The 13,017-nt window shown below is 42.9% G+C and overlaps 1 protein-coding gene across 1 annotated transcript in view; it reads right to left on the bottom strand.

Annotated features, from left to right (window-relative positions):
* Nucleotides 1-13,017, bottom strand: part of ehd4 (EH-domain containing 4) — a 31,987-nt gene that overhangs the window by 8,881 nt on the left and 10,089 nt on the right. The window contains exons 3-6 of the mRNA XM_083792426.1: nucleotides 11,351-11,448; nucleotides 4,354-4,520; nucleotides 3,639-3,772; nucleotides 2,985-3,096 (exon numbers count right to left, since the gene is read on the bottom strand). Coding sequence (XP_083648552.1) covers nucleotides 2,985-3,096; nucleotides 3,639-3,772; nucleotides 4,354-4,520; nucleotides 11,351-11,448 — 511 coding nt within the window. The remainder of the gene's footprint in view (nucleotides 1-2,984; nucleotides 3,097-3,638; nucleotides 3,773-4,353; nucleotides 4,521-11,350; nucleotides 11,449-13,017) is intronic.

Raw genomic sequence — 13,017 nt, 5'->3', positions numbered from 1 at the left:
CTGGCTTACTACACTAAACACCTTAAATATTTTACATATCTTAGAAATAGTTCATCTTTCACTCAATAGGGAAAACACCTGTCGCAGGTTGATGATGTCATTTGCACATGTGTGGTCCAGCCCTATGGATTTTGCTAATAAAATGTGTAATAAATAGGTATTTAAAATATTGCAATATTGCATATGAACCTTAGGAAGTATTAAGTTGTTTTTTATTAGCACATGCATACCATAACTTCCTTAGGCTGGTCCACACATGGACATCCTCAACTTGCGACCGCAGCGGCTCCTATTCCGTGAAAAACATACTATTTCTAGGATAAATAAAATATTTACAGTGTTTTTCATTTCGTGATTTTAGCTATAAATAGAGGGCAAGTATAATGTTTTAAGGCATAAAAGTCTTATTAGCCAGGGATCCTTTTAACAATCAATCAAAACAGATTTTGATAAACACACACAGTGATGACACATTTTCAAGAATACGTAAAACCAGCACGTCCCCTTAGAATTAGAAGTGCAATATCAAGGACACATGGAAGGTGGCCACTGCCGTCTGTTGTTGCATAGGGAACTAATGAGGGAATGGAAGTTTCCTGTAGGAAGTACTTCTCTGTAAGGAAAAACAGCTTCGGAAACAGCACTGGGTGACAGAAAAGAGGCAAGAGTAAATAAGAGCTACCTTCAAAGACTCATTTAGAATACTGAATACTGTAGATAGTAGATACTGAGATGTATCCACTGTACTACCAAAACATTTCCTGGGCTTGAACTTTTCAGTACTGAACTGATCACAGACAGACGAGCAGAAATACGTTGAAGCCCACGTGGTGTAGCCATCCAGCCTCATGCTGCGTGACCATTCAGACTTTATGGCACAAGCCTAGCAATGTAATGGCGATTTGTGCTGGCAGGTTGCCGTTTGTCCATGAGTGTCCCGAATTTGGCATTGTGTGGCCATGGTTTACTTTTTTTTCTTTGATACTTATATTTAAGTAACACTTATACATTATATTGAAAAAAATAAACTAGTCAAAATAAAATATTTGCTGCCAAAATGATTTTTTAAAGTAATTTCCAGAGGAACATGTATCTTGGTTCTGTATAGACCCCTGTATATTTCTGTACTGATCTGAGACCAGCATGTGGTCTTCCTGAACAGCCAGGCTCAAAACACAGAAATGAGTTTCTGCCACCCGAACTGTGAAATCTGCAGCAGGCCAAAACAAACACAGGAAGACAAACACATCACTCAACTGTTTAACACCACAGGGAGAAGAAGCTAGCACCACGTCTCAACGCCTCTGCTCTGGTTCTGTCGCTTCCTCCACCCAGCATCTTTCTTTCTTTTCTTTATACTTTTGGAGGCATTGTTTGTCAATCAAAGAGACTGGGAGAGAAAAGAACAGTGACTTGCAGCAAATGATCCGCCGGCCAAGGATTCATTGGGCACTGGAGCCAATTTCGTTGTTGCCCTAACCATTGGCTATCAGGTTACCCTGTGTCATTATCTTTCTAGGCTCCCAGTTACTGCCCACGCAAAGTACAAAATACTGATGTTGTCTTACAAGGCAACCAAAGGTATGACAGATATTTGAAAGCCTGATCCAACCCTACAACCCCTCCGGCTCTCTCAGTTTTGCCAACACCTTCCCTAAAACATCACTCACTCCCAATCTTCTGCTGTAATCCGAAGACTCATCTCTTCAGACTGCACCTTAGCCGACAGCACGTGCGACACGGGCCGACAGCCCTAACCTTGACGACCTTGCAGGCTTATGTACTGTAAAGGTTAACATGAAGGTTAACATGTCATTTAGACTAATGGCAGGTTCAGTTGTTGACCTGGCATCCTATAGTTTCTATAGTTTCAATGTACAGATGATTTTCTTTTTTCTTTTTTTATATTATACTGTTTACTTTAGACTGATTAGGTTCTTGGTTTACCTACAGTATGATGAGATCTCTAGGCATTTCATGTATTACCTTGTTTTTACCTTGCATACTGTAAGTCGCTCTGGACTAAATGCCTAAATTGTAATTGTAAATAGGAGGATCAGAGAAATACTGTCTGCTTTCACTGATCTGCTCCTTGGACTCGTTACTTTTGAATATGGCTGACAACGCATTCTTGCACCAGTTGCGTCAAACAGGTGATGTGTTGAGGCCAAGTCTGTCCATGCGACAGAGGGGACTCTCCTGTGTCATACATTGACACGATGGCTCTCTCCTGTCGTATCGCATGTTGACAGGGATTTTTAAGTCTACTGGTATGCAACTCAAACCAGCTGTGTCAGCCGATGGTGCCTCATTAAATATAGCAAAAACACCTGATGTACTTGTAGATCTGCTATTTTTACTTACACAATTTCACCCTATAATAACATGCACAAAATAAAGTGTGTGTGTGTGTGTGTGTGCGTGTGAGAGAGAGATAGATAGAGAGAAAGAGAGAGTGAGTGAGTGAATGTCTGTGTGATGGATATATTGCTGTGAATTATGCATAGTGCATAGTTACAGTTTGTGTGTGTGTGTATCATACATTCCATTATGAAGCAGGGAGGGTGAGGACTGAGGAGAGAGAAGCTGAGGAAAGTTCAGTCTGGAGAACACTGGATAAGCTCACATGGTCTCACCAGTGTGAGTGTGTGTGTGTGTGTGTGTGTGTGTGTGTGTGTGTGTGTGTGTGTGTGTGTGTGTGTGTGTGTGTGTGTGTGTGTGTGTGTGTGTGTGTGTGTGTGTGTGTGTGTTGCTAGATTCCTGTTTGTCTGCCCAGCGAGGGAAACACTACGGAAGAGATAAGGTCCACTTTTACCTTGCATACTGTAAGTCGCTCTGGACTAAATGCCTAAATTGTAATTGTAAATAGGAGGATCAGAGAAATACTGTCTGCTTTCACTGATCTGCTCCTTGGACTCGTTACTTTTGAACATGCACAAAATAGGGATGCCAGGTTGTTAAGTGGCCTTCTCTCTCTCTCTCACCTTGGCCAGACGGGCTCTCTTGATGAGGTCGTTGAGTTTTCGGAGCGCTGCATTGCGAGGAAGGCCCTGGATGTCTTTAAACAGGTCCTGGGTTTCTGCTTCAAAAAGACGTCTGAGGAGGAAAAAGATAAGGAAGGGGAGGAGGCTTAGCAGAGTTAACAAACAGCAGGCAGTCTGTTTTCAGAGAAGCTGTCATGCTGCGTTCACGCTAGCAGCGACAACAGGCTAAAAGTCATTTTCAATGGAATTCAGCAACATGAAGCTACAAACGATGTTGCTACATGGCGGGCGTGATGTGCTACAAATAAAAAGTTGAGATGGCTTGATCTCTTTTAGCACTCCAATGATGCAGTGAAGTGTCAATCAATCATATGTTTTTGTTTAGTTCCATTTGTAGCTTTTATGTGAACTGTGAACGCACATAGCATCAGAGGTATCTCTGGGGGCGTAGCCTCAGAAAGAATGAATAGATGTTAGCTTTGTTTTCTACTACTTTCTACTACATTGGTCCTTTATCAATGAATGAGGATGGTTATTATACCGTAGGTTTATTATATGGTAGGTTAGTAGGTACATCAGTTATAACAGGTAAGTTGTAGGTTAATGAATAGGTAAATAGATAGGTCGGTGCAGTAGGTGAGTAGGATAGCCTACCTGTTTTCAGTGACCTGTAGGGGTTTGGCCCAGAAGGAACCCAGGTAAACTCTGCACACCTCAGGTGTGTTAATCACTTTCCCCAAAGACCACATGAGGGCGCCGTACACACGCATCAGCTGCTGGGTGTCCACCTGACACAGGTGTGGAAGAGGAGGGGAGTCATATCAGGTTCATAGTACCATAGAGGTTCATATTGGTCCTGACAGGGACACGTCATGTACTGGTCCTCTAACTGGTATCTCACTGGGACCGTCATGAACTTTGTTTTTGTATGAAGTCACAAACCAACATAATAAATAGCATGATCATAATAATCACAATTAGGGGTGTCCTGAATGATCACGTTTTATTTTTCACCCGATCCGATTCAGATTATTTTATTTTGAGTATCTGGTCGAATGACGATACCGATTTTTCCCCATCCGATATTTATATATCACATATGCCATATCACAATGGAACAATATACAAAATCACAAACAATATCCAGTCTAATATCATGATATGGAATATGGATATATTATTGACACTAGGGATGTCCCAATCACGTTTTTCTGTGGCTTCCGATTTCCGATCACGTGATTGGATTGGGACAACCCTAATCATAATCATCATAATGTTGTGGTCTATTCTATTACAGTGTGTAGTAGTAGTCCACAACACTTGAACTTTAAACAAATTACATTCTAATTTATACTGTATGCTATCCTACCTGGTCAGCCTTGTTGAGGACAACACGGATCTTATCGTCTTGTCCTCTGAAGGCCTTGATGGCTTCAGAGAACTCATCAGAGATGTCCAGTTTATGAGCATCAAACAGCAGAATGATCCGGTCCACCCGCTCTCCGAACCAACGCAACACCTCGGAGAAATCATAACCTGGAATGGTGAGAGAGGAGAGAGAGGCTGTTATCTTTATCTTCTTTTTGTAAAAAATATTTAGTTTATTCACACAGTCTATAGCATTTAGGCTGTGTGTCCACCAATTTTTCCCAGTTGAAAAGACAAGGTGCTCCCCTAAAAACGCTACAAAACGCCCAGAGTAGAAACTAGTTCAACAGTCAGCATCCAGAAAAAAAAACTGTGTGTGGCAGTTCAAAATAGACACCGACTCAGAGTATCACTTCACGCTGCTGGTGTTTTCAGCTCTACCACTGAAAACAATTCAAAACATGCGCTGTGCTCAACAACAAAAAAAGCCTTGGCGGGCATAACCACTAATTCTAATAATACTTCATGTGATTCAGGGCGGAAGAGAGAAGTTTCCTGTGCTTTCCTCAAGTGTTCTTGACTGGAAGACACTGACTGAATGGGTGAAATGTAATGCGCTTTGGATAAAGAAAGACACTATCAGATCAGATCAATTTCAATATATAAAAATAATAATATCATTAGAAATACCCCTTCCGGCCCAGGCGGTGGCGTAACTGTCTGGGCACCCGACTGGTAATCCAGTCGCAGTGTGCCGCGGGTTTGACTCCCGAGCCCGACACGGCCTTTACTGCATGTCTTCCCCCATCTCTCTCCCGTTTCCTGTCAGCCTACTGTCTGTCCCTTCAAAAAAACAATAAAACGCAAAATATCTTAAAAAAAAAAAAAAAAATACCCCTTCCAAATTGTTTTGGTTTAGAACATGAAATACATCTGTCCAAAATGTTACCCAATAACAATGTGACAGGAAGCAGAACAACTGTACCTGCTCTCACTTCTCCTTCAACTCATAGCAAGCAGAGAGAGATCACACCACATAGTACTATACACTACAACCTTGAGTTACTTACAACTGGCTGCTCCCCCCCTCCCCTCTTTAAAAAAATGTTTTTGTCTTTTTGCCTTCATTGATAGTTATTAGTGAAGACAGACATGAAGGTGGGAGGGAGAGAGGGGGAGATGAACGGGACTCGAACACGTGACGTGCTGTCAGGCTATGGCCCACTGCCCACTTGGCCAGTGGGCACCCCCACCCCTCCCCTCATTTTAACACACAAGTAAAGCTAGCTAAACCCCACTGTCAGTGTTTGGCCATAAGAACAGAAAGATTTGCAGTGCAGACCGCCTGGATAAACAGGCTATGTGTAGAAAAAAACACCCAGACAGAGGGTGATTGGTTCCCAAGGGCGTGGTGCTGTTTCTGTCAGACTTTCACTGAAAGTCTGTGCTTAGCCCACATCAATGTGATGACATCACACACACCACCACCTATATATGGAACACAACATGCAAGCCTCAATAAGAACACACAACCACAACAAAATAACACACCCCCATAGGCACAAACTATCATGCTATAATTAAAGACATAAAACACATACTCACGCAAGCAACGATGCACACATGCACAAACAAAGGTTTCTCTGCACACTAGCAGTTCAGAGAACAGAATAAACAGTGAGTGGAAATGAAGCCAACGGGATAGTATGGAGGATACAAGACAGGCACTCACTCAGTTCTATCAAACTGACTGACAGCAGCAGTGTATGACTGTATGTGCATCTACAGTATATACACACACATACAGGCCCCTTTTCCACCAGAAGAACTTTGTTTCTAGAACTGGTTCTGTTCTTTTTATTTTTTATGATGGTTTATATCACATCTGCATCTTCAAACCTGAATATGGTGAAAGTTAAACTTTGGTTCCCACTTCAGGGCAAGGGAAAAGAAATTGGTTCCGAACCAACTGTTAGGGATCCGAACCAATTGGTTCAAAATTCAACCCCGGTGGAAAAGGGGCCACAGTACATGCATGCATACATGCAGGCCCAGGTGAGCACCATTTCAACCTGCTATGGAAAGATGACTACTCTATGAAATTATCGTGGCATTGTAGACTCCCTTCGTGAATTATTCATGAAGGACTCAAGGGAGTCTAACACAAGAGGGCCTGAGGGGCGGGACCTATAGGATCGAGTTACACTCACAGCATAGGTGTTGAGTGTCTCCAGTTCACAGCTCTGTTCTCCCTGGGGAAGGCGGGCGTGGCCTATGAACAGTAAGTACAGTCTGTCACATTGAGCCAAGACATGTAACCTTGCTACCATTCCGACTGAATGACTGGATTACAATCTCTGTTCTAATGACTCGTCCCCCTAATCATATGGTCTAACATCTTCACACTGTCCTATATTATACAAGTTCTTTGTATCTTTGGGTGAAGTTGTTGCCACACAGCTAAACGAGTGAAATTAAAATTACCAATGTGTAAACTATTTAGGGGTTGGGCAATATAGAAAAATATGATATCACGATTCTTTTTCAAGCAGTATCAAGATCCACGATATTATCACGATTCTTTTTCGTGTTGGTTTTTATTGTTATTTTTAGTGCTGCACAATAACTAGATTCAGAGTCAGACACCGATGCGATCTCATTTCTAAATTTCAGCAAGAATCGTGCAGCACTGGTTGGCTGGCCAATTCATTTTAGTTACTCATATGTTTTACAAGAGATAGAATTTAAGAGGTTTAAGTTAAGCACTTTCAATTCCGTTTAAAGCCACTCCCGGCTCCAGATGCCACATTTTTTATGTAGTAATGTTCTTTCTTGTTATGCACTAGTTATTTTTCAAGTTACTTAACAGTACAACCACCTACATGATAACAAAAACGGAGTAACAGACCATTTAGACCAAGATATGGTGATGAATATCATCAAGACAATCTCCACGTTCAAGATATGATTTGCAGTTCTAAGATATATAACTGCAAATCGTAGAATGTGCACAAAAGCATATCATGGAGACATTGTATCGTCTCGACTATATTTATCGCAATATCGCCCACCCATAGCTGGGTAAAGCAGTGGTTCCCAAACCTTTTCATGTCAAGGACCCCCAAATTGACACAAGTTAGCCCGTGGACCCCCATTTGAAGAGATATGCCAGGGACCCCCATAAGAGAAGAGGTTTACGGCTCTAGCAGTGATTCTCAACCCGTTTAATTTCAAGGACCCCCAGTTTCACATGCATTAGTCTACGGACCCCCATTTAATGGCATTTCTATCTCTGGGACCCCCCACCCCAATTTATTTTGTAAAATGAATATTGATTAACTCTGAGAGTGTACAAATGGAACCATTTGTACACTCTCTGAGTTACAGTACAGAGTTACAGTACAGAGACCCATAAGGGTCCATTTGGTTCCTCCTAACTAACATTTAGCTGAGGACCCCCTGGAACTGCCTCAAGGCCCCCTGGGGGTCCCCGGACCCCACTTTGGGAACCACAAGGTTAAAGAATAGAACAATTCCAGGTAGAAACACACCAAGGAGGGTGTTGTTCTGCAACCACTAACCATAATGTCACACATTCAACAACAGTCATATCATATATTGCCACTGAAACCAGTACCTGCTCACTCATTGTATATCTGTCAGAAATGTCAAATGAAACGGTCCCCTTAAGTACAGCAGCTACAATCCTGCAGGCTCATATTAAAGACATGACTCACGTTTCCATTCTGTGGAGTAAAATCACTATCGGCGATTCCATCTACAGTCTTCCTGACTCAGGATCAGCTCATTATTCCAAGACCACTGATTATTTCATAGCTATTTCCTTCTTACAAAAGGAAACGCCACGGTTCAAACAATAATACTTCCTGTTGCCATGACCTCAGCTACTACAGTAGGACAAAAACACACAGTACACATAGCCTCTAGTTCCCATACACCCTGCCCATGTCCACTTTTCTCTGAGTTCCATGCATATGCTAAATAAAGACTTAGTTATTGTGAGCTTAAACCATCGCTGTGGATGTAGCATTGTTGATGATGTCCATACATCTTCAACCTATCCGGAGCCGGTTCGCGGGAGCAACTTTTCCAGCAGAGAGCACCAGACTTCCCTTTCCCGGGCATGCTGGGGGATCCCAGGGCGTTCCAAAGCCAGCGTGGAGATGTAGTCCACCCATCTGGTCCTTGGCCTGCCCCGGGGCCTCCTCCCCAGAGGGACATGGCCTGCCTCGGGACCTCCTCCCCAGCGGGAGGCTCAGGGAGCATCCATACTAGATGCCCCTGAACCACCTTCACTGTCTCCTTTCCATTAGAAGCTCTACTCCGAGTCTCCAACAGGTGACTGAACTTGAAGGGATAAGCCAATCACGAAAATACGAAATCCCATTTCGGCTGCTTGCATCACGATCTTATTATTGTCTCCACCAGGCCGAAGGCATGTGGGGAGAGTATGTTTTGCACTTCGTCCGTGTGTCCGTCCGTCCGTGTGTCCGTCCGTCCGTGTGTCCGTCCGTGAACAGCTAATCTCGGCCACCGTTAACCCGGTCGATGCCAAATTTTGCACACACACTCCCTGGATGCCAACCATGAACCTCTGCCCCAAACTTTCCAGAACGGCCTGTTATAGCGCCACCAGGAGGCCGCTTTGTGCAAAACAAGTTTTTTCACAGTACACCTACAGATTTTGTCCAAACATCACGCAAATTAGTACACAGTCTCTCTAGAGCCATTCAACGAAACGGGTCTTTCAGATTTCTCAGACTCCATCCTGATTGGTTAAGATTGGCTTCCAAAGTTCACAGGAGTGCTCAGTTTCAAACAAAATGCTGCAAATCATGAACACATCGCGTGATTTCCGTGAAATTGTGCACGCACATTCCCACTAGGCCGAGGACGAAATGCCACATGAACAATTTCAACTCAGCCTCAAGGTGGCGCTATAACTGGCCGAAAAGTGTTTTTACCTCTAACTGCACGGATCTGTGGATAACCTGGTGGAGACCTGTGCCCAGAAGGGCACTTTTTCTAGTTTTGGTTATAAATCATTACCCACATTCATGACCATAGATAGAGTAAGAATAAAGATTGACCACTATATTGAGAGCTTTGACTTCTTTCTCAGTTCTCTTTTGCAGTACATCGACTGCAATATACCGCTCCTGCTGATTGAAGTCATATATGCAATATTCCGTTGACAATGTGCAGAAGTTTGCAGAACTTCACATTAGAATCCATGAATGTAATCCATGAAAGAGTTATCGACTATGCCTTCTCTGTACCACAATGCAGTGCACATAAGGTACTCGTTGGCGAGACATACCGTAGATTTACAGTCAATTACAAAGTTGCAGACTGCAGAACAAATACAATGGAAGTGGAACGTCCAAATATGTTTCGTCATGATTGGTTGGGTTACTCCACGATTGCTCCGTGGTCCACAGGCACATTGATGAGTTGAAACTCTGCCTGGAGTTCTTTGGCCAGCCAGTGACAGAATACATCACTGGGTGGTGGTAGGGCTGCTACAGCGATACAGAGAACAGTGGCAGCCAAGTATTGCAGACGTTATAGACATTGCCAACCCTATGACTAATACGTGGAAATCAGTTGAAAGGAAACAAATGTACTGTATGTGTACTGGACAGTGGACAGAAAATGGCTTTACAAGAGGGATATCACACAAAATGTTGTCATGTCTGCACAGTAAAGTGAGAGAAAGACAGAAAGCGAGAAAGAAAGAAACACAATGACATCGTTTGCAGTGATGTCATACATTAGAGAGGTCATTGGGTCCATCTGCAGACCAGAGACTGGGATGATATCACACACACACACACACACGCACACGCACACACACACACACACACACACACACAGGTTGCTACATGTATTCACCCTCGAGGACCCCCTCGAAAACGAGATGATGCATCTCAGGGGGATTATCCTCTAAATACAAAGCAGGAAAAAACTCAAGACTTTAGCCAATCTTTCAGTCAGCCAACCAATCAGAAACTACATCAGTCACTCACTCAGCCATCCAACCAGTCAGTCAGTCAATCAGTAAATCAGCCAGTCAGTCAGTAAATTAGATGGCAAGTCGATGTGACTCGCTTGGACTGCTGAGTGTTTTCAGGAGGAATTCATCCTCAGCTGAACTAAACACTTCCAGATGGAGGAACGCCCTCCACACCTCCCTCTATCCGCCAATCCCTCCATCATCACCCCTCCTCAGCTTCAGGCTTCTAGTGTTCCTTCAGAATCTAGCCTCCATTGTTCCCTATCCATCCTTTTTCTGTGCTTCAATCACTCAAGTATCCTTAATCCACCCCAACATAATTTGTGTAAGCTTCATTCCTCCCTCCAATCCATCCCTGTAATGTCAGCTGATATAGCCTCCCTGAATCTCTCCATTTGATCTCATCAGTTTTATCTGATGTTCTTATCCAGGGATTCACTGAGTGAACAAATGGTTGGTCATTGAGTGCCTTTTTCAATGGCACTTAGGCAGGATTATTGGCTGTTAATAAGACACACTGAGTTGACTCTCATCAGGCTTGAAGCTATTAACCTTCATGCTTTAAGGACCACACAGACGAGCTCGTATTTTGCTTCTCAGCAAAATCATCAATCATACCTGTAGCAACAAGATTACACAGAGATGCTTTCACATCCCCTTTAAACACAGAGGAGAGGACAGAGAGCAGAGGAGGGAGGGCGAAATGAACAAACATGCACGTGCGTACACACAGGACCTCTCAGCTCTTCTGCTGACTGACCGTCTCCCCAACACCGTCTCCCTCTCAGCTTCCCCAGTCTGTATCTCCTACACAGTCTCCCTCTCAGCTTCCACAGTCTGTATCTCCTACACAGTCTCCCTCTCAGCTTCCCCACTGTCTGTATATCCTACACCGTTTCCCTCTTAGCTGTCCTACTGTCTGTCACTTCTACAACGGACGGACAAATTCATTCATACAAACCTCTACTGATGCGTTGCTTCTCTCCAGACAGGATACCAGGTGTGTCAATGATGCTGATACTCTGAAGAACCTGATTGGGCATCTGGGAACAGATGAACCTACACACCACGCACACGCACACGCACACGCACACGCACACGCACACACACACACAATGATTACACAATGCAGTCGATGCAAAGGCATGAGAGTCATGATGAAATGTATTTGATAGATAACAGATTATCTCTGAGATAATAAACAATACTCATAAATCAAATTGTGAAACATCTATCGTCTGACGAAATTCTTCTGTAATCATGCAACATTAACAGCTGTCATCACAGAGAGAGAGCTAACTTGAAGATAGCTTTGGGTGGAGGAGGTGTAATTGTCTTTTTATCAGCACTCTGCTGTTTTTATTAGTCACTTAAACCCCAGCATCGATATTAGGGGGAAATCTTTCACAGAAAATAGCACATCGACAAGCTCTGTGGTTAAAGATGTGGGGAATGAGGGGTCCATTTTGTAATTTAATTCTAGAAAATGTGTCCTCCAGTCCACTGTCAGAAAGCATAATTCAGCAATACACCTCCACAACAAACATTTACAATAGTGACAGAGGTGGAGTGAGACAGAAAGGTTCCTTCCATTCAAACGTAGAAGAAACATCTAAACATACAGTACATGATTAAATGATCTAGATACGGTAAAAGCACTATTCTCTCCAGCACTGGTCTAAATAAAGAACATATTTCTACTTTTAAGACAAACAGAGCGCCAACTTAAATGTGGACATGACTTAGTGCCACTGTAGCTGCTATAAATGTAACTTGACCTCTGAACTCTGGAGCAGACCAGGTCCTGGTAAATTGGCAAATGGGAACAAACGCATAACACACTCCAAACTGACATGTGGTGTGACGCACAAACACTTCCCCCCCGGAAACAATAACTTATTGTAGAAGCAGGTTCCTCCTTTGTACAGGACGAACCTGGATTCCTGGGTAAGGAATGTCTGTGGTCTGCTTGCGCTCACGCACACACACACACACACACACACACACACGCACACACTCTCTCTCTCTTTGCGTAACAAGTAGCTGAGCTCTATATATTTTAGGACAGAGGAAATACATTTTAGTCTGCGTGTTTTCCTGCTAAATTTAACCCCATAGTTTGTAAACTGCGCCGGTTGACAGGCCAGCATGTGTGTATGTGTAGGAGGTTGAGCTTCCACAATGGCATTCTCAGTGAAGTGCTAAATCCGAAATGAAAAAGATACCACATCTCAAATTTCAGGTCACAACACAATAGACTGCTATTTATAATGCTTATAAATTATGTTTCTGCAAAGATCCTTCTTTAGTGTGCTTACGTGTGTGTGTCTTTGTATGTCTGTGTGGTTTTGTAATTCTATTCTTCTACAGACAAAATGTCAGAGGATGAGATTAGAAAGATTAGAGTTAAGTTTTAGGGTCAAGAAAGATCAGGACGATCAGTAATTGTTGAACAAAGTCAATAGACATCAATGGAATGTTCTCATTATTATAATATTGTACAATTATTTTATGTATTGTATTATAGAGCTATAAATTATTGTCTATAATCAGTATAATGTGCAATTATTGCTGACGAGACAAATTATAATACTTTGTCACTGACTGACAGCTGCAGTTACACATATG

Source organism: Protomyctophum parallelum (assembly GCF_964188405.1).
Source record: "Protomyctophum parallelum genome assembly, chromosome: 20".
Classification (NCBI taxonomy): Eukaryota; Metazoa; Chordata; class Actinopteri; order Myctophiformes; family Myctophidae; genus Protomyctophum; species Protomyctophum parallelum.
This window is presented reverse-complemented; position numbering and strand designations above follow the sequence as displayed.